This window comes from Gossypium hirsutum, chromosome D09 (assembly GCF_007990345.1).
Source record: "Gossypium hirsutum isolate 1008001.06 chromosome D09, Gossypium_hirsutum_v2.1, whole genome shotgun sequence".
Taxonomy (NCBI): Eukaryota; Viridiplantae; Streptophyta; class Magnoliopsida; order Malvales; family Malvaceae; genus Gossypium; species Gossypium hirsutum.
In genome coordinates this window covers 45,589,771-45,608,340 of record NC_053445.1, presented here as the reverse complement: position 1 = coordinate 45,608,340, position 18,570 = coordinate 45,589,771, and the positions used below count along the sequence as shown (strand labels likewise).

The window sequence follows — 18,570 nt, the reverse complement described above, 5'->3', positions numbered from 1 at the left end:
GTCAATACCAACAATAATGCTAAATTTGTTAAATATCTTGCTGTTATTTGCTGTCAGTGAATCAATACATTTTTTTAATTTTTTTATAAGTGATATATTATGATTCATCGCACCCTATTTTTTTATTTTTGTTTGGCTGTTTGGGGCACCCCAGTGGAGCAAGATTACCCCTAAAACCTTTGGCTGTAGCTTTAGGCTTCCAACGGAGCAAACGGAGCTCCAATGAAGGGGATAATCTCTATGTTACCCCCTTCCACTATTTTAACTCTATTATTATAATATTGTTTTAAATATAAATATTATTTAATATCAAATTCTTTTAGTATATTTTATTCCCTCAAATATATATATTATGTTTTTATTTGTTGAAATAGTACTTAGTATTGTTATAAAAAATTGGTTAACTATAACAAATTATTTATCATTCAATATAATAAATAATTTAAAATGGTTGTAAAACAATTAATTAATATATTTATAAAAATATTTTGATATATATTATTTTATTAAATAAAATTATAATTTATCATGTTTTTAGTAATTTCATAAAAATAAAATAATTTAAATTTTTTATTATATATAAATTTTAATATAATATCTTTAATAATGTCACCACCCCATTATAATTGAGTTTGAATTTAAACACACGGTTCACCGCTAATTTTAATATCATCATTATATCAATGAATCTTACCTTCATTATTATTTTTAAGCTCACTCTAAACAAACACATCACTAATCTAAAAAACACATGCTGCCTTCAAATCCCACGTGACCATCTTTTTCTTTCTTACCTCTATTTCCAAGTTGACCACGTTTCGCATGTTTAGTATTTTGGTTAAATTATAGTTTTTTATCCTTGAACTATGCTTAAATTTAAAATGTAGGCTTTATATCTTATTTTGGTGTAATTTCATTATTCTACTTTAATTACTTCATTAATTAGCTTAAATAGTTAACACCTCAATTGTTTCAATTAAAATATATATATATTTTTTAAATTCACACCAATAATATTATCAAAAAAATTAATGGGGTTAAGTATTTGAATTAACCGACGACATTATAAAAACAAAGGATCAAAATTACCTGGATTGAATCGCAAAGTTGAACATAGTAAAGAGACCAAGATCAAAATTTGACCAAATTGGTGGATATTAGATGAAGGTTGTCAAAATTTACCTTCTAGAAGGGAAGTTTGAAAGTAGGTTGGCCAAGAGGTTGGTCTAGGTGCATGGTATTTGAAAATTGGTGACAAAACTAAGATAAAGCATAGAAGTTTCTTTACAAGTGGGGTGTGTATTACAGTGGACGCAAAGTCTGCCGTGCAGCTGTGTATTTTCTGATAAATAATATATGGGATGTATTTTCATACTTCGCAAGTTGCACTAGAAAAAGATTGGTCATGATTCAAGTTCCTCTCATTTTGATTCCTAGTTACTTAATATTATTCTTTAGGTTTTTGTTTGTTAGAGTGAAAAGAAAATTAGAAGAATAGAAAATAAGAAGATGGGAAATATATATATATATATATTCATAGATGTGCTTAGAAATATATGAAAATGGATCCATTGCTTGATAGAAGTAAAAAATGTAAAAAAAGAAAACAAAACATTTGAAAAAGTACATAATTTTGAACTAAGATGCATATCTCTAACTTTTTCTCCTCTTATTATTTCAATTTTGAAAAATTAATTTTTATGCATTAGATGAAAAATGATATCCTTCTCTCATATTTTATTTCCTCTCGCTTTTATTCCCCACCAACAAAACTCAAAATTTATTTTTTTTCCATTTTCCGTCAAAGCTTGTTGAGTTTAATTTGTAATATCTCTACTATCCGATGTATGCAACATGAGTCTTTTCATGATTCTATAAATCAAAGAAAGTCTAACCCAGCCCCTAAGGTCAGAATCAAACTTGTAAGCCCAAAACGTTTAAATAGGAAGATAAAATGTGCTTGAGTATGCTCAAAATTACGCCCTGCTCAAAACCTAAGCTGACAAGAGTAAATTCAATTGCTAACTTTATTTTTCGGAGTTGCTTTATATTGAGGATATCTTATGTTAAGATGATAATCTATAATTTTTAGGCACAAAAAAGATAGTGTCATATCTTCAATTTTTAAATACATTCAAATATTATTATACACTCATTCATATTTAATAATTTTTCTAATTTAATTTTTGTCAAAAAAAAACTTCTCTAATTTAATTTAATTATTTAAATATACTTCAAATTTTGAAAAAAAATCATAAACAAACACGAAAAAACAATAAGAAATTTAACTGAAATTTGAAAGATTGATAAGAAGACATAATCAAAATTTTGAAAAGGATAAAAACCCTAAAACTAATAATTGAAAAGCATGATTTTGGTATTTGATTAAAAATCCACTTAAAAAGGATTTTTTTTAAAAAAAAGAGCTGCATTATAAAAGAAACTAAAAAAAGTAAAACTCTTATAAAATAAATAAAATACTATTAGAATTTGAAAAGAAAAGTTAAAAATGATTTAAATTATAAAAAAAAGACATGTTTGTTTTTTATTCTTTTCAAAATTTTTAATTATAATTAAGTAATTTAATTAAATTAGAGAAATTATTAAATATGGATAAGTGTATAATAAATTTTGAATGCATTTAAAAATTAAGCACGTGACACTATTTTGTTAATATCTAAAATTATAGATTTTAGGATTATGGTAATACAAGTTATATATTCTCTTTTAAATTTGGTTCACAAATATTACTTTGAATCGGTAATCTTGTATTCTCATTTGTGTTGATTTTTTTATATTAATAAAATATAATAAGGAATTATAATTCTTTAAACGTGTTTGAGTAATAAAATATAATTATATTGTAATTTCATATGGCATGTCCGGTACAAATCAAATAAATTATTAAAAATTTCATAAGTTTTATAAAATTATAAAATCCAGTTCAACTAGTTTTTAGGCTAATTCAATCAGTCCATATTGATCCGCAAATCAATTGTTTCTTTTTTGCCTCTTTCTAAATCGAAACTCAAATCAATTTTTCAATCTAACCAATTTGACCTATCAATTCGATTTCGTTCAAACAACATTGCATAGGATAAGTTTTTTCTTACGATGGAAAATGTACACTCGTCTATTTTTTTTTGAATAATCTTATTATAGGTTTTGACACAATGCCTAAAACTACCCGTAGCCCCTCCCTAACTCATAAATAGGAAGATAATGCGCTTCAACGCATTCAAACTCACGTCTTCTTACATTAGAAACAATGCCAATACCAGCTGAGCTAAGGCTCAATAGGCTACACGTGTTTATTTTTACTTGCTTAAGGAGTGTATTTGAGGTTGACAGTGTAAATCAACTATAAGTTTTATTTGGAGCAGCTATATAGTTACAAGTCCTTTCAAGTATTTTCTATCAAAGTTCTGTATGTGTTGAGATTATATGTTTAAGATTGCTGCCATTTAATCTTATTATAGGTTTTGACACAATGCCTAAAACTACCCGTAGCCCCTCCCTAACTCATAAATAGGAAGATAATGCGCTTCAACGCATTCAAACTCACGTCTTCTTACATTAGAAACAATGCCAATACCAGCTGAGCTAAGGCTCAATAGGCTACACGTGTTTATTTTTACTTGCTTAAGGAGTGTATTTGAGGTTGACAGTGTAAATCAACTATAAGTTTTATTTGGAGCAGCTATATAGTTACAAGTCCTTTCAAGTATTTTCTATCAAAGTTCTGTATGTGTTGAGATTATATGTTTAAGATTGCTGCCATTTAATTTTTTCTGTTACTAAGTTTGAATAATTCTCCTTGACTTTAGGAGATTAGATTTTTGATTTGTTTGCTACTTTGTTACCAGTTTTTTAGCAGATTTTTAAAACTTTTTTTTTCTATTTTTAGCTTGAACTTTTGTATTTAAATAGTTGAGGTGCAAATCAATTAATATATTCAAGTCTTCAATTATTTTTCTACTTAAAACTTTCCGTCTCTTCTTTCTGCTTCAAATCTCTCGATCAACCATCAAAGTTCGAGTTCTCAACACCAACAAATTGGTATCGGAGCTGTTTTCTTGAGGGATCTGTGAGGTTATTTGCGTGTTAAAATGGAAGGAGGGTCCAGTTTTTCAGTTGCTGCACCACCAGTCTTCGATGGAGACAATTACCAGATGTGGGCAGTTCGCATGGAGACTTACCTGGAGGCTTTGGATCTTTGGGAACCTGTAGAAGAGGATTACAAGGTCCCACCACTTCCAGCAAATCCTACTATGGCACAGATTAAAGCACAAAAGGAAAAGAAGACAAGGAAATCAAAGGCAAAAGCTTGCTTATTTTTAGCTGTGTCTCAAATGATTTTCACACGAATAATGTCTCTGAAATCAGCAAAGGAAATCTGGGATTACCTCAAGGTTGAGTATGAAGGAGATGAGAGGATTCGTGGAATGAAAGTCCTGAATCTAATCAAGGATTTCGAGTTGCAGAAGATGAAGGAGTCTGAGTCAGTGAAAGAATATTCTGACAGACTTCTCAGCATTGCCAACAAGGTGAGATTGCTTGGTTCTGAGTTGAATGACTCTAGAATCGTAGAAAAGCTGCTAGTCACTGTTCTAGAGAAGTTTGAAGCCACCATTACTACTCTGGAGAACACCAAGGACCTGTCAAAGATCTCTCTTGCAGAGCTCTTAAATGCTTTACAAGCACAAGAGCAAAGAAGATCCATGAGGCAAGAGAGAGTGATAGAAGGGGTCTTACCTGTCAAGCATCAAGACAACAACAGGTATAAAAAGAAGAAAAATTTTAAGAACCAGTCGACGAGTGGAGAAAATTCATCAGGCAATTATCAGAAGAGCAAAAGAGGAGGTGTCAAGAAATCCTACCCATCTTGTCATCATTGTGAGAAGAAAGGTCATCCACCATTCAAATGTTGGAAAAGACCTGACGCCAAATGCTCCAAATGCAATCAACTTGGGCATGAAGCAGTGATTTGCAAGGTCAAAGGCCAGGTGTAAGAAGTAGAAGCACAGGTAGCTAATCAAGAAAAAAGAAGATCAATTGTTCGTGGTTACTTGTTTCTCAAGCAGAGAATCAAGTGAGAGCTGGTTGATTGATAGTGGGTGCTCTTCGAGGAATTGAGAAACACTGAAGTCAAAAGAGTAAGGATTGGAAATGGTGAGTACTTGGAAGTCAAGGGAAAAGGCACAATAGCTATTACAAGCTATGAAGGTACAAAATTCATTTCAGATGTTTTGTTTGTACCTAAAATTGATCAAAATCTCTTAAGTGTTGGTCAGTTACTAGATAAATGCTATAAAGTGCTATTTGAGAATAAGCAGTGCTTGATCAGAGATGCTAATGGCAAAAACTTGTTCAATGTCAAAATGAAGGGAAAAAGTTTTGCTCTTAATCCAATGGAAAATGAGCAAATGGCTTTTAAATCCAGAGCTAGTGCGACTGAGACTTGGCACAAGAGACTTGGGCACTTTCACCATCGAGGATTGCTTCAAATACAGTCGAAGAAGCTGGTGGAAGGACTTACAGACATTGATGATAATCTACCTCATTGTCGAGCTTGCAAATTTGGGAAACAACATAGACAACCCTTTCCTAAACAAGCTTAGAGAGCCTCGAAGAAGTTATAGATTGTTCATACTGATCTTTGTGGTCCTCAGAGAACGCCTTCGTTAAATGGTAACCTCTATTACATAGCCTTTATCGATGATCTAACAAGAATGTGTTGGATTTTTTTGTTGAAGCAAAAATCAGAAGTTGCTAGTGTGTTCTGGAAATTCAAAGCTAGATTTGAGAATGAAAGTGGATGCATGATTCAGATTTTAAGATCTGATAATGGCAAGGAGTACACTTCAGAAACTTTTAATAGGTTTTGTGAAGAGGCTGGAATTGAGCATCAGTTGACGGCGCCATACACTCCACAACAAAATGGAGTCAGTGAAAGGAGGAACAAATTCATAATGGAGATGAATCGATGTATGCTTCATGAGAAGAATCTTCCAAAAAGTTTTTGGGGAGAAGCTGCAAACACTGCTGCGTTCTTGCAAAATTGGATTTCAACAAAAGCTGTGAAGGATCAGACGCCATTTGAAGCTTGGTATGGTTACAAACCTTCTCTAAAGTTTCTTAGAGTGTTTGGCTGCCTGTGTTTCACTTACATTCCACAGGTTAAGCGTGATAAGCTTGACAAAAAGGCAAAAGCTGGCATTTTTGTTGGGTATAGCATTGTATCTAAAGCTTATAGAGTCTTTCAACCACACACTAGACGTGTTATTGTGAGCAGAGATGTTTATTTTGTTGAAAATGAGCAATGGAATTGGGAAGACTCGACCAAGACGAACCAAACTTCTAGTGCACCAAATCATTTTACCATTAGCAGCACGTTAGAAGAGCCTGAAGATGAAAGGCAAGATGTCTTGGCTGATGATGCACCTATCAGAGGTATAAGGCTGCTCTCCGACATTTACCAAAAATGTAACATGGCTATTTGTGAGCCTGCAGGGTATCATGATGCAAAAAAAAAACAGTCAACATTGGATGGCTGCAATGAAGGAGGAGCTTGCGACGATCGAGAAAAACAAAACTTGGGAGTTGGTTGATCGACCTTTGGACAGAAAGATAATTGGAGTTTGCAGCATCTAAACAAAGAGGAGTGTTGAGATTGTATGTTTAAGATTGCTGCCATTTAATTTTTTCTGTTACTAAGTTTGAATAATTCTCCTTGACTTTAGGAGATTAGATTTTTGATTTGTTTGCTATTTTGTTACCAGTTTTTTAGCAGATTTTTAGAACTTTTTTTTTCTATTTTTAGCCTGAACTTTTGTATTTAAATAGTTGAGGTGCAAATCAATTAATATATTCCAGTCTTCAATTATTTTTCTACTTAAAACTTCTTGTCTCTTCTTTCTGCTTCAAATCTCTCGATCAACCGTCAAAGTTCGAGTTCTAAACACCAACAGTATGCAACTTCAAGAGGATGTAATAAACCTGATCAATCAAAATACTCAAAACCTTATTTTGAAAATCTAATTTAAGTAAATATTAAAGTCTAAAAAGTTCATCTATGAAAGTGTAGAACAAGCAGAAGATACTAGAGGGAAAAAAAAAGACAAAGAAACTAAACTGAAGTGATGGATAATTTCTACTCAGTACCCCTAAAATTAGGGACACATCCCATGACTCAACAACTACATAAACATTGCTGGTGTTACTGCTTTAACAGAAAGTAGTTAAAATTCGAAGGGAAGGGCTTCATCTTTGTGTGTGTGTTTTCACAAGTTTTTGAAGGTAGCATTCATAACAAATTTCAAACGTTTTTATTATGTTCAAAAAATATAAAATAATTATACATTCAATGAATCATGATTGATTATAATAATACATCAGTAAATCAAAAGAATCTTTTTCTTTTTTCTTTTACTCTTTATTAGTCATTACTTAAAAAAAATTAGAAAAACAACATTGGGCATAAAATTTTGCACACATTCAGCCAGAATAGGAGGCAAGGCAGTCGCCAATGGCGCTACTATAGCACGATAATAGCCGGACAGTCCATATTTGCAAAGTGTTCAATGCTAGGAATTGTATCTTTGAATGTAGAACCTAAGGTTTCGAAATGGGCAATAAGCTATTGACACAATTTCCTAAACTGTTGCTTTGATAAGGACGTATGTCTTTCCCTTTTGTGCTTGTCGTTTTTTAGCTTAACCTCCTCCGTTTAACCAAGATGTTTTGTAAAGGGTCAAACAGGGAAAGGAATCAAATTACTATTTTTCATCATCAATAGAGTTTTTCTTCTAGGAACACATGAAAGAAAAAGAAAGATACCCAAAAGAAAACATGAGCTTTAACTTTATGAAAGGGAAATTTCTGAAAACTTTGGAAAATGATTGGAGTTTCAACTATTTCAAAAACCAAATTTCAATGAGATTAAGATGTCATTTCTAAAAGGAGAATTTCTTTCTTTTTCGTTTCTAGCAAACTGAGTGAAACATCAAAGGGCTACTTCGTTTTTTTAGGTTTCAATTTTTAATGGGACACGTGATTCTTTTTCTCTAATTTCAATGTAATTGTGTTTTTTTTTCTTATTTTTTTTAATTATTTACTTTTTAAAATAATGACTAATAAAAATTACAAAAAGATGCTATCCTTTTAACTTGCTAACATATTATTACAATTATTTTATATTTTTAATATTTCATATCATACAAAAATAGTAATATTTTATTATGTTCACGCCAGCTACATCCGCATTGTCAAATAGTTACATACCGCACCATCAATTTGCTTCCATTTTAGAAAGTATAACTATGTTGTTATCCTTATACTTTTAATAAAATTAAGTTATTCCACTTTTATATTTAAAAATTTCAATCTAATTATTAAAATTATTATTTTCCGTCAAAATTTGTTAATTTGTCACGTTAATTATCCTCATATGATGTAATCAGTGATGGACCCAGAATGTTAATCTTGTGGGCAAGCTAAAATTAGATGTGCTATAATATTTTTAGGAGGGGCTACTTATATTTTTAGGAGGGTTATAATTTATATACAAATAGAAAAATTACAAAAATCTTAAACATTGGAGGCCTACTTTTATTTTTTTGGGAGGGCCATAATATATTTAAAAAATATTAAATTGAAAAAAATTTCCCCCTTAGCCTCTACTTGGCTAACATATTAAGTCAAGAAATGTTACGTCAGTAATCCGTTAGTAGATTAACATAATTTTTTACGGCAATAACTAATTCGAACAATTATCTTAATAAGAATAACTAAAAAAATTTAGAGAACATCCCATATAGTTTACCCAAAACACAAAGGCTTAATTGCTGTAATTTGTAGTTAAGGGATTTGTTTGCTCCCTTTTGACATTACAGGGACTACAAGTGAGATATAGTGTTGTGGAGTCGATGCTAATTTAGCGTAGTCTAATATCATATGATATCGTTTCCACTCAAAATATTGTATGTTATCTTCTTCGTGCACTATGTGTAAAAAAGCAAAGAGAAGAGCGTTTACTTGTGTGTGGAAATACGTTAGTGGGCAGTAGCTAGCTAGGTTTCTCAGCGGGCAGGCAGGCTCGCTCTAGAACTTGCTTTACCATGAATGACAGGGTCAAAGTTGCTAGCCTTTCTCAATTCCTAACCATTTTTACTACTTTCTGAAATTTTTCTACACCAACAATCCAAATATAGGTTACTTTTGCGGATCCTTACTAACAAATGTTTTTCTAATAAAAGAATCATATCATTGTAGATGTGATTTCAGATTTTTTCAGCCATTGTCAAAGATTCTTGAACCATTTTATAGTCATATACTTTTCATCTAAAGCTCATATCTTTATTTCTCAATTCCTCATTAAATAGGGTGCCTTTTTGCCCCAATAAGTAGTAATCTTGTTGTGGAATCAAGTTAAAAAAGAGAGAGTCATTAGCTAGATTTCCAGGGAGAAAATTTTGAAACCCATTTAACATAAAGCTGGTAGCTAGCTCGATATTTTCGATCTTTCTGGTTTGTCTTTTTCTGGATTCTAATTTTCTTTGTTTTGGTAAACAATGGGGTTGACAATACCCAATCAACTTTTAATATTATTAAACTACTACTATTATCCACGTTTCAGGTTAAGCTATTTAAAACTGGCAGTAGTTAGTGTTTCAGTTCGTTCAAAAACTGAAGGGGGAAACCAAAGGGAAAAAAAGAGAAAAGAGTTACAGTGTTTAACATGGCTGGAACAGAAGCAGGTTGTAAGAAACAAAGGTGGTCTCTTCAGGGTATGGCTGCCCTTGTCACTGGTGGAACAAGAGGCATAGGGTTCGACCTCCATTTTTTATTTCTCTTTTGTTCTTTTTTTTTTATGCTCTTTATATGTTAGTTTCATTGAATATGATGGTTCAATTGTATTCCAGATATGCAACTGTGGAAGAACTGGCAACACTAGGGGCAGTAGTTCATACATGTTCCAGAAACCAGACAGAACTTCATGAAAGGTTACAAGAATGGCAGAGCAAAGGGTTTAAAGTGAGTGGTTCTGCTTGTGATCTCTCTTGTAGACAGCAAAGAGAGAAGCTAATGGAGACTGTCTCAACTGTTTTTGATGGCAAACTCAACATCCTTGTAAGTTTTTTTTTTCCTTTTTTCAGTTCTAAAGAAATTGTATTTTTTTCTAACCATACCAAGCCGGCTAAAGTAAACTATATCAGCAACCACCTTTATTAAGCTTTTTGTGGGGAAGTAGAAGAACTCAAGAGATTAATTGAAAGCAAGTTTCTGTCCACAGGTTAATAATGCAGGCACCACAGTGATTAAGCCTTGCGAGGGCCACACCCTGGAAGACTACACAACCGTGATGAATACCAACATTGAGGCTCCTTATCATCTTTGCCAACTTGCATATCCTTTACTTAAAGCATCAGGAAATGGAAGTATTGTGTTTATCTCCTCTGTTGCTGGTTCAATGGCTCTGCCTCGATTATCAGCTTATTCAGCATCTAAAGGTGTGTATCATATATAGGACTATAGATGTCCGTCACCCAACTTTCAGTTTCTTACAAATTAACCATGGTTGTTTGGTATTCAGGAGCAATTAACCAGATTACAAAGAACTTGGCATGTGAGTGGGCAAAGGATAACATTCGGACCAATACTGTATCACCATGGGGTGTTAGAACATCGATAACAAAGCCAGTAAATTACCTCTAACGTACCTTCAATGAGGGGAATATAGAGATGTTTTGATTTGTTTTAAGATCCGTGTTGTTTCGATTTCAGGAGGCGGACGCCCCTTTCGTTGAGGAATTTCTGAGGCTAATAGCTGGAACAGCAATGCCTAGGATAGGAGAACCAGAAGAGATTTCATCAATGGTGGCATTCCTTTGCCTTCCAGCTGCATCATACATTAATGGACAGGTTATTTCTGTGGATGGAGGGTATACTGCAGGTGGCTGTTGGCCATTTCAAAACTTTAGCTTTAATTTACTCAGTTCTTGAAATCTTAGCATCAAGCGTAGAGCATGTTTAGACATGAACTTTGTGCAAAAAACTATGCAATAGGGGTTTGATGAAGAGTTTCTCATGTGGATCAAGTGTTTTAACTTAACTGGAACAGTTAGGCTCTTCTTGGGTTGAAAAACCGTTTGTGATCCTCTTACAGGCTTCTATAACGGAAGGTTAAGCAACAAGAATAAGTCCGTAGTGATTGGATGAACCCAAATTGGATTATTAGTGGTTAATACTGCTTGATAATAAGGATATCAATGCCATGGTTGTCAACTTCCAATACCTTCAACTCAAGATTATAATTTCTTGTTTCAACAAAGCACGAATTTGAGTCTTAGCAACAAAAAAAAAAACAAAAAGAGGAGAAATTGGAGTAGATTCGTGAAACAACAATAATAATTCAAATTCTAGAGATCAACTTAAGCTCTGAACAAGGGCTTGGGTTGATTATCCACCAAGCCAACAGCCACGTCGCACAAATATTCAACTCGTACCCTTGCTTGCATGCACGCAAGGAGCCTGGTTTGACTGATACAATCGCTTGCAACATTCCTACAGTACACAGATTAATAGGTTTTCATCGTTCACTCTTGCTTGAAACAGGGTTTCTTTGACGCTGTAAAAGGTTCATCAAAGGCCAGAAAATATCCAGTCTGTGAAAGCCACTAGAAGTCTGCATGAAATTTAAATTGTCTCAGAAAATGTGACATTGTAAACACAAATACTATTGCAGAACGCATAAAAGCTATCTTATATGAGTGATACCTCCACAATGAAATGAGCCCATGTATTGTTTGAACAGCTCTCCGTAACACCCTTCAAGATTGTTAAGTTAAAGCTTCTAATCACCTGAGCAATCTCAAGAAACATACCGTACTCATTGCAAAGCATCTGCAGTGGATGTAGTAGCGAATTTAGTGATTTGTTTGAAAACCAATATGTATGAACATTCAAGTTTTCTTTTTAAAAATTTTCATTGTATATGCCACGAAGATCCAACCTCTATGAGCAAGTGTCCTGGATATGGAAGATCTTCCACAACGATGGGGCATACTTTCTGTTCATCTCCAATCTCAAAAGCCCAGCTTGTTCCAGTTTGGTAATCATCTTTGGTTTGAGATGACCTTGTATTCTTGAGATCAGATACCTGTGAATTTGAAATTCCTATTTCCTTTTAACTTCACATAATCATGAATTCATGCTACACTGGAACTACACGGCAAATTTTTCACATTTACTCCAGGGCTCTTGAACTCAAAGAAAAAATCTAAGAGTACGACTTCCATTGAAAATGAGGGTAAAAAGTATATATTTGGAGAGGGAATAGGCAAAGGTTAATATTTGCAAATTTTAGGATGCAACCGTTACATTTAAATCTTACTAACATGGATTTCACATACCTCACGATGCACCCATTGCCTCAATTTCTCAGCTTGGTTGGTAACACTCCTCAAATACAGCATGTGTTTAACAGTTTGGTCCAAGAGAGCATCAATGCTATACTGAATTTGTCAGAAAAGTATGTTGATTAATTTGACAAGGACAAAAATATAGATGGAAACTGACATATTAGAAACAGAAGCGGGATACTGACCTTAGCACCATTTGGAACAAGTTCTCGAAGCTCCTTAAGCCGATCCTGGATCATCTGCCTATCCCTTGGCCTTGGCCTTGGGTTATCACCAGGTCTAGCCCTTTTTTTGCTGACGCTGGACTGCTTTTTTCCTTTTCTAGATTGTGTGTAATAGCCATCTTTTCTCAGATTCTCAGCATCAGTTAACATGCTTACTGTACTCTTGAAAGAAGTCAATATTTTAGAACTAGCATTACATTTGGCCCCACCAACAGAAGGAGATGTAAGTCTGCTCGATGGAGTTGAATCACTCTTTACACTTTGAGGTCGAGAAGATACAGGAAGCTGTCCAGTAGATGCCATGAGATGAGTATATCTATTAGGAATATCAATAGAACCATCATATACATGGCCCACCACAGCTTGCAACAGATACTCTGCATCACCTCCTCTTACAGACAATGACGGTTCAATGCCATCAACGTGATCTCTAAATAGATCCTCACTCAAAAAAGATGACTCCCACAAATACTCACAGCTCTGTCTTTCAAACGCTGCTCCTAGTTCTTTCTGCAATTCACATTCATTGGGAAAATTAAGGAAATCGGCATCATCAATATCAAGTGGTTCAAGAAAGTATCCAGCAGGGTAAGGATTCATAACTTCATCTAAGATTTCTCCGCACTCTCCCACTCTGTAAGCATTACATTCAGGATAAGCTTGCAATTCCTCCTTAAGGCAATAGAAACCAAACAGTTCACTCTCCCCTATTGCAAGCTGATCAACACTTACAGATTGGCTTAGTGGTGACGGTAATTCACTAAGGCTAACTGGTGGGACACTAATCCTATTCTCACTCTCACTTTCTAAAATCTCAGGGAGAATTATTCCAGGCACCTTGAATTCATTCTGAATACTTAACAGTGGCACAATATGATCTAAAGCTAAAAGCTTATTTGGTTCAACACTGTTAACAGCATTTGAATCTTTAGAGTTCAGTGGGCCCATCAATGCACTTGAAGACGCTTCTAACTTCTCGAAAGGACTTGATATTTCTGATGATGTCAATTGGGTGTGAATGTTCTTGCAGGCAAATCTATCTTTGATGCATGAAAGAATAGACAAATCTTCAGCTACCTGTTGGTGTACAAAGAAACAAACTGAAGAATATAAGATATACATACATATATATACACATACAACAAGAGCACCGCTTACATTAATGCAATCAGCCACCAACTTCTCCACAAACAACCACACTCACATGAAGTCAAAGACATGTAAAAAAAAGAGAGAGAGAGAGCAAGAATATGTAGGCAGCATACAGACTGTCTAATAGTGATTGTGGCAGGGAAAATAAGTTATCTCCTATCTAGGCACCATCAATTAATGCACTGGCTATTCACTGGCTGTTCACATGGGTCTCAATACCACACTTTAGGAAATCATGAGCTAGAAACCATCCTGGTGCTCTTACATGGTTTAGGTGACTACGTCTACGACTCTACAACTGACAGAGACGCAGGATATTATTACAGCCAATAAGACAAATTGTGAAAAAAAATACACACCATCTCCAATGAACCAAGCTGCAGAACTCCATGTGGAAGCACAGGTACGAGCACTATTGTCTGCAGGAGCATCACAAATTATCAACACCATATCCATTTTAAAGGTATACAATGGGGTATTAACTTCACCATCAAACCAACACCAATTAACACATCCAAACAAGTGTACCAGTGTGCAAACAGAAGCATGTATCTAGAGTAGCTAGTAAAGTGCAGTCCAGGATTATATTACCTTGATTCCTGATGCAAACTGAAGTAACCATTCCTCCGGATACTAACAATTGAAAAATAACACCGGTAAGTTCAAGTGTATGTTATCCATCATTAGCAGAACTCAACCATCTTAAATGCATCATTTATCTTTAAAAGAAATTTACCTCGGGAACTAACTTCGAGTTAGCTTTGCCAGCGAAAATATCATCATAGGAAACCCAACAATGCTTCCCCGTATATGCTACTTTACCAACAAACCTGTAAGTATAGAGATCCGAAATCAATAGTAGTTTTAATCACTAAAGAACCACCTTGCAATTGTAAAGTTTGGCATGCTACATCTTCCCAAGCAACAGAGACAGAGAGGTGCTGGCAGATGGTGATGTGCAAAACCATAAATCTAGGATAAGGGTAGCATGAAAGCCAGCCTGAAAAATTTCCTTAACTTTAACACTAAAACTTCCTGTCAGGAAGGGCCATTATTGAGGGTACTTTTAATAGACCGAAAGAAAAACAAGAATATTATTGTATCACAAGAACAGAATACTACTTGGGACACTAAAGTAGAGAGCAACATTTTACCCCTCTCCCCATGCATATTTAAGATGCGGCATATGATCCACCAACAGGCCAATTGGGTATCCTTCTCCATAACGGCCATCACGGATGCTCATTTCAAAGTGTGATGGGATATTCTCACTGTTAGAATAAACATCAGTTGAGAAACTTTCCACAGATTTTCTTGGTATTGGATAAACACAATACCCATCTTCCCAGGTCAAAACCCTGCAATCAACACACAAAGTTAACCCCACATATAATGCATGGGGAATTTTATTTGAAGGGGGGGGGTTTAATTTAACAAAAACTAGATTCATGACAACAGTCTAAATGAATGCTTTTGCCATATTAAAAAGAAATAGAAAAAGAAAACAAATCCAGAGTTGGCATAAGAACTATGAAAGAGATCATTTGCATTAAAAATTGTACTAATAAGAGCAGTTTATGCCTAAAACTAGTAGTACTTCAAAAAAATAAAGCCACCCAACCTACACCAAGACATGGAAACAAGTTGAATTTCAGGTTTAACACAAGATTAGTAGCACTACGTGATCGCTTATAACTATTCAAAAGAGAAACTTACATGGGGCTTCGGTGCCTGAGCCTCCAAAGCACAGCATATTTCCAAAGTGAATTAGTGCAAAAACTCTTCAACAACTGCCTTAAAGCAGTATTCGCCATTTTTCTTCAACTTATATTCAACTAAAAGAAAAAACCACAGATTTCTGTTACACTCTAAAACCAAATACTCACACTAAACTCAATTTTAACCTTCCTCTAGCTTCCTCGGTATGACCCTCGACCCGCCTGTTTTATTCTCAATCCTGCCCTTCGTTTGATCGGTGGCCCCGTTGAACAAAGCAGCAAAAACCTCATCTTGGCTTTTAAAGAACACACACACCACTTTTTTTTTCTGTTCTCACCAAAGGAACAAGAGGTTACTCTCACTGCAAACAATTAAACAACATAAAACGCCAAACATATCTCCGTTTTTGCAACTTCAAATGAACAGTCCAAGCAAAAAATGGAGCTTGAAAACTTAAAGTTGGAAGCTAAAACAAAGTTGAGAGATTTGGGTATTCAGAAACGAAGAAAAAGGGGGATCTTTGTGATGGATCAAAGAAAAAAGAGATGTTCAAATTCGTTGGATTCCATTATCTTTGCTTCGGGCAGGAATTAATCAAAAACTATCGAAACAAAGGAGAGAGAGAGAGAGTGGCTTTTCACTGCACCGCACTCTATAGTTCCGAAATGACTTTAAAGTTCTGCATTTTATATATAGGAATAGCCGACTCGCTGTTCGCGCCACCGGTCACCGGTCTCTTTATGAACACATTTTTAAATAGATAAGGGTTAATTGCATCAGTTGGGTTCAAATTATGTCTCCGTCTTCAACTTCAAATCATTTTTAATTTTAAACACGTTTAATAGGTCAAAAAAATAACTCTATTAAATTTTATTTATATTATTTATTTTGTTATAATGTCACATCAAGTGTTCATATACTAAATATAACAAATTTAAGTTTCAATGTTACCATTTCTTACTAATTTTATCTTTATATTTAAAAGTTAAATTTAATTTTTAACCAAACGTAAAGTCGTTTTTTTAGTAAAAATATTAATTAAAATATGATTTTTTTAATAATATTAATGTAACCATTCATATTACAGTCTTGTACTTCTCACATGATATTATATATTTTATATATTATGCCAACAAATAATTTAAAAATTATAAAAATATTTAAAAAATTAAAAATTAAAAATATTATATAAAATACAAAAAAATTAACATAAATATGTGTGAATTTTCATGTTTAAAAAAATAATGTTTTAATAAGTATTTTCATTAAAAAATAATAATTTAAAATTTTTTTAAAGGTTAATGGTCAATTTTAAAAACTAAATTGATAAGAAGAATCAAATTGAAAAAAAATATTGAGAACTAAATTTATCATTATACTTATTTTGTATCATATATAACCTAGACATTTAAACCCTAAATTCACTGCAAGGATAATGAAATGTGAAATTGACAGAATACTATTTTTTAAAGACTCAATTAAAATATTTTAAAATTTAAAACCTAATTTAAAATTTAAAAGAAAATATAAGAATATTCAGTGAAATTAACCCAATAAATAAATAAAACGGATTTCAAACTCGCCCAAAGTCAGATTTTATAACTCTTGAGTGCATTTCCCTGACCCACTAACTACATTTTTTATATATATATATAACTATTTAGTGCATCTGCTGACCCACAAACTATTTTTTCTTTTATGAACTCCAAGTTGCAATTTTTTATAATAATAAAAAACTGAGAATTTAAGCTTAATTAATAAAATATTTATTTTTGGAATCAGCAAAACAAATAATATATATTATGCACATGCCACATATATGTATGTCATATTCGAAACCGCAACTTCCAATGTCTTCATTTTAATAATAATAATAATAATAATAATTAAAAGTTTTATTCCAATAATGTCAATTGAACTCTCTATATATTTCAAAAAGAAAATTATGAACTGTTATAGATTAGGGTTTAATGAATTTAATAATACAAAAAAGATATTTCAATAAATTTATTTTATATTGTAAAATATGGTATGGTATGTCGTCTATTTTCTTTATTTTATTTTCTTTTTCCTGACTGTGTCGTATAAGTAATGCCAACTCCCTTGGATAATATTCTGTTTTTCAATGAAATATTATATCTTATGTCTTTGGTAATTGTGTATATTATTGTCATTAATTTAGTATTTTAAATAAATTTTACCTAAATTAAATTATTAAACTATATTTTAGCTCGATTTGTTTTTTTTAAAATAAATAATTTGATTCATGAATAAATTTAATCTGTTTCATTATAAATACCGGTTGAGTCTTAATTTGATTAGTATGTATATTATTGCTAATGAAGAGGATGTTAATTCGAGCACGCTGAATCGCATTATCCTCTTATTAATGGATTGGAGAGGGACTATGAATAATTTTTGACATTGTGTCAAAAATATTTTCATTGATAAAAACAAAATATTAGCACATACATTATTAAATATAATATAATAAAATAATGTGATAATAGTATTTCCGCCCTTAAAAATAAAGCATTAGCATGGTTAAACACGTGACAAAATAAGATTGTGACACGTGGCATAATAATATCATCATGAAATCATAGTCCATTTTCTATTTCACTTTCCCATTTTTTTTCCTTTTCCCTTTACTTTTATTCTTTCCCATTTTCATTTTTTTTTCTTCTTTCTATTCTCCTCTTCTCTTTCCCAACCCTATTCGCTGCCTGCACCAAAGTTGCACTCCGACATTGTCATCGACGTTTGTTCTCCAATCCAAATAATGATACCAGTCAACTTTTGAATCATCATGGAACTTGACCGTTAAGTTGAGGATTCTAAATCTAAATATCAGCACCATCTAAACGAGGAACAAGAGTAGGCACCATCTTGGGTTTTTTCCACCACCGAAACAATAAAAAGAGTGTTTTTTTCATCTTGGGTCATTGAACTGAAACGGAAATGTAGTAGGAAAATAAGATGAATGAGGGAACCAATTATTCGAAATCGAAAGAGATGAAAGCTTGAAACGAGAAGATGAAGCCCATAAAATA

At 33.0% G+C, this 18,570-nt stretch overlaps 2 protein-coding genes across 6 annotated transcripts; one reads left to right on the top strand and one right to left on the bottom strand.

The window, feature by feature from the left end:
- Positions 1-8,942: 8,942 nt before the first annotated feature.
- On the top strand, positions 8,943-11,354 carry LOC107891073 (tropinone reductase homolog). 3 transcript variants are annotated; one of them, XM_041100925.1, is made up of 6 exons: positions 8,943-9,212; positions 9,638-9,828; positions 9,924-10,131; positions 10,295-10,511; positions 10,595-10,701; positions 10,786-11,354. In XM_041100925.1, exons 2-6 carry the CDS (start codon positions 9,740-9,742, stop codon positions 11,002-11,004), a joined length of 840 nt encoding a protein of 279 aa, XP_040956859.1. In that variant the 5' UTR covers positions 8,943-9,212; positions 9,638-9,739; the 3' UTR covers positions 11,005-11,354. The 3 variants fall into 3 exon arrangements, with proteins under 3 accessions (XP_040956859.1, XP_016671216.1, XP_040956860.1); XM_016815727.2 differs by having other exon boundaries at positions 8,943-9,528; XM_041100926.1 differs by having other exon boundaries at positions 9,006-9,131.
- Positions 11,280-16,318, bottom strand: LOC107891072 (transcription factor EMB1444). Of its 3 annotated transcripts, XM_041100924.1 has the most exons (11): positions 15,515-16,274; positions 14,953-15,156; positions 14,535-14,628; positions 14,390-14,431; positions 14,158-14,217; positions 13,484-13,723; positions 12,608-13,156; positions 12,414-12,515; positions 12,014-12,160; positions 11,779-11,904; positions 11,280-11,686 (listed from the first exon to the last, which is right to left on the bottom strand). In XM_041100924.1, the coding sequence occupies exons 1-11, from the start codon at positions 15,610-15,612 to the stop codon at positions 11,591-11,593; spliced, it is 1,758 nt and encodes a 585-aa protein (XP_040956858.1). In that variant the 5' UTR covers positions 15,613-16,274; the 3' UTR covers positions 11,280-11,590. The 3 variants fall into 3 exon arrangements, with proteins under 3 accessions (XP_040956858.1, XP_016671215.1, XP_040956857.1); XM_016815726.2 differs by having other exon boundaries at positions 12,608-13,723; positions 15,515-16,318; XM_041100923.1 differs by lacking the exons at positions 11,280-11,686; positions 11,779-11,904 and having other exon boundaries at positions 12,014-12,177; positions 12,608-13,723.
- Positions 16,319-18,570: the final 2,252 nt, after the last annotated feature.

Coding starts and splice junctions, on each gene's coding strand:
- LOC107891073 (XM_041100925.1), top strand. CDS start 9,740: ATGGCTGGAACAGAAGCAGGTTGTAAGAAACAAAGGTGGTCTCTTCAG. Junction 9,829..9,923: donor GGTGGAACAAGAGGCATAGG/GTTCGACCTCCA, acceptor ATTGTATTCCAG/ATATGCAACTGTGGAAGAAC. Junction 10,132..10,294: donor ATGGCAAACTCAACATCCTT/GTAAGTTTTTTT, acceptor TTCTGTCCACAG/GTTAATAATGCAGGCACCAC.
- LOC107891072 (XM_016815726.2), bottom strand. CDS start 15,612: ATGGCGAATACTGCTTTAAGGCAGTTGTTGAAGAGTTTTTGCACTAAT. Junction 14,218..14,389: donor AGTTTGCATCAGGAATCAAG/GTAATATAATCC, acceptor ATGCTCCTGCAG/ACAATAGTGCTCGTACCTGT. Junction 12,516..12,607: donor TTGTTCCAAATGGTGCTAAG/GTCAGTATCCCG, acceptor TGACAAATTCAG/TATAGCATTGATGCTCTCTT.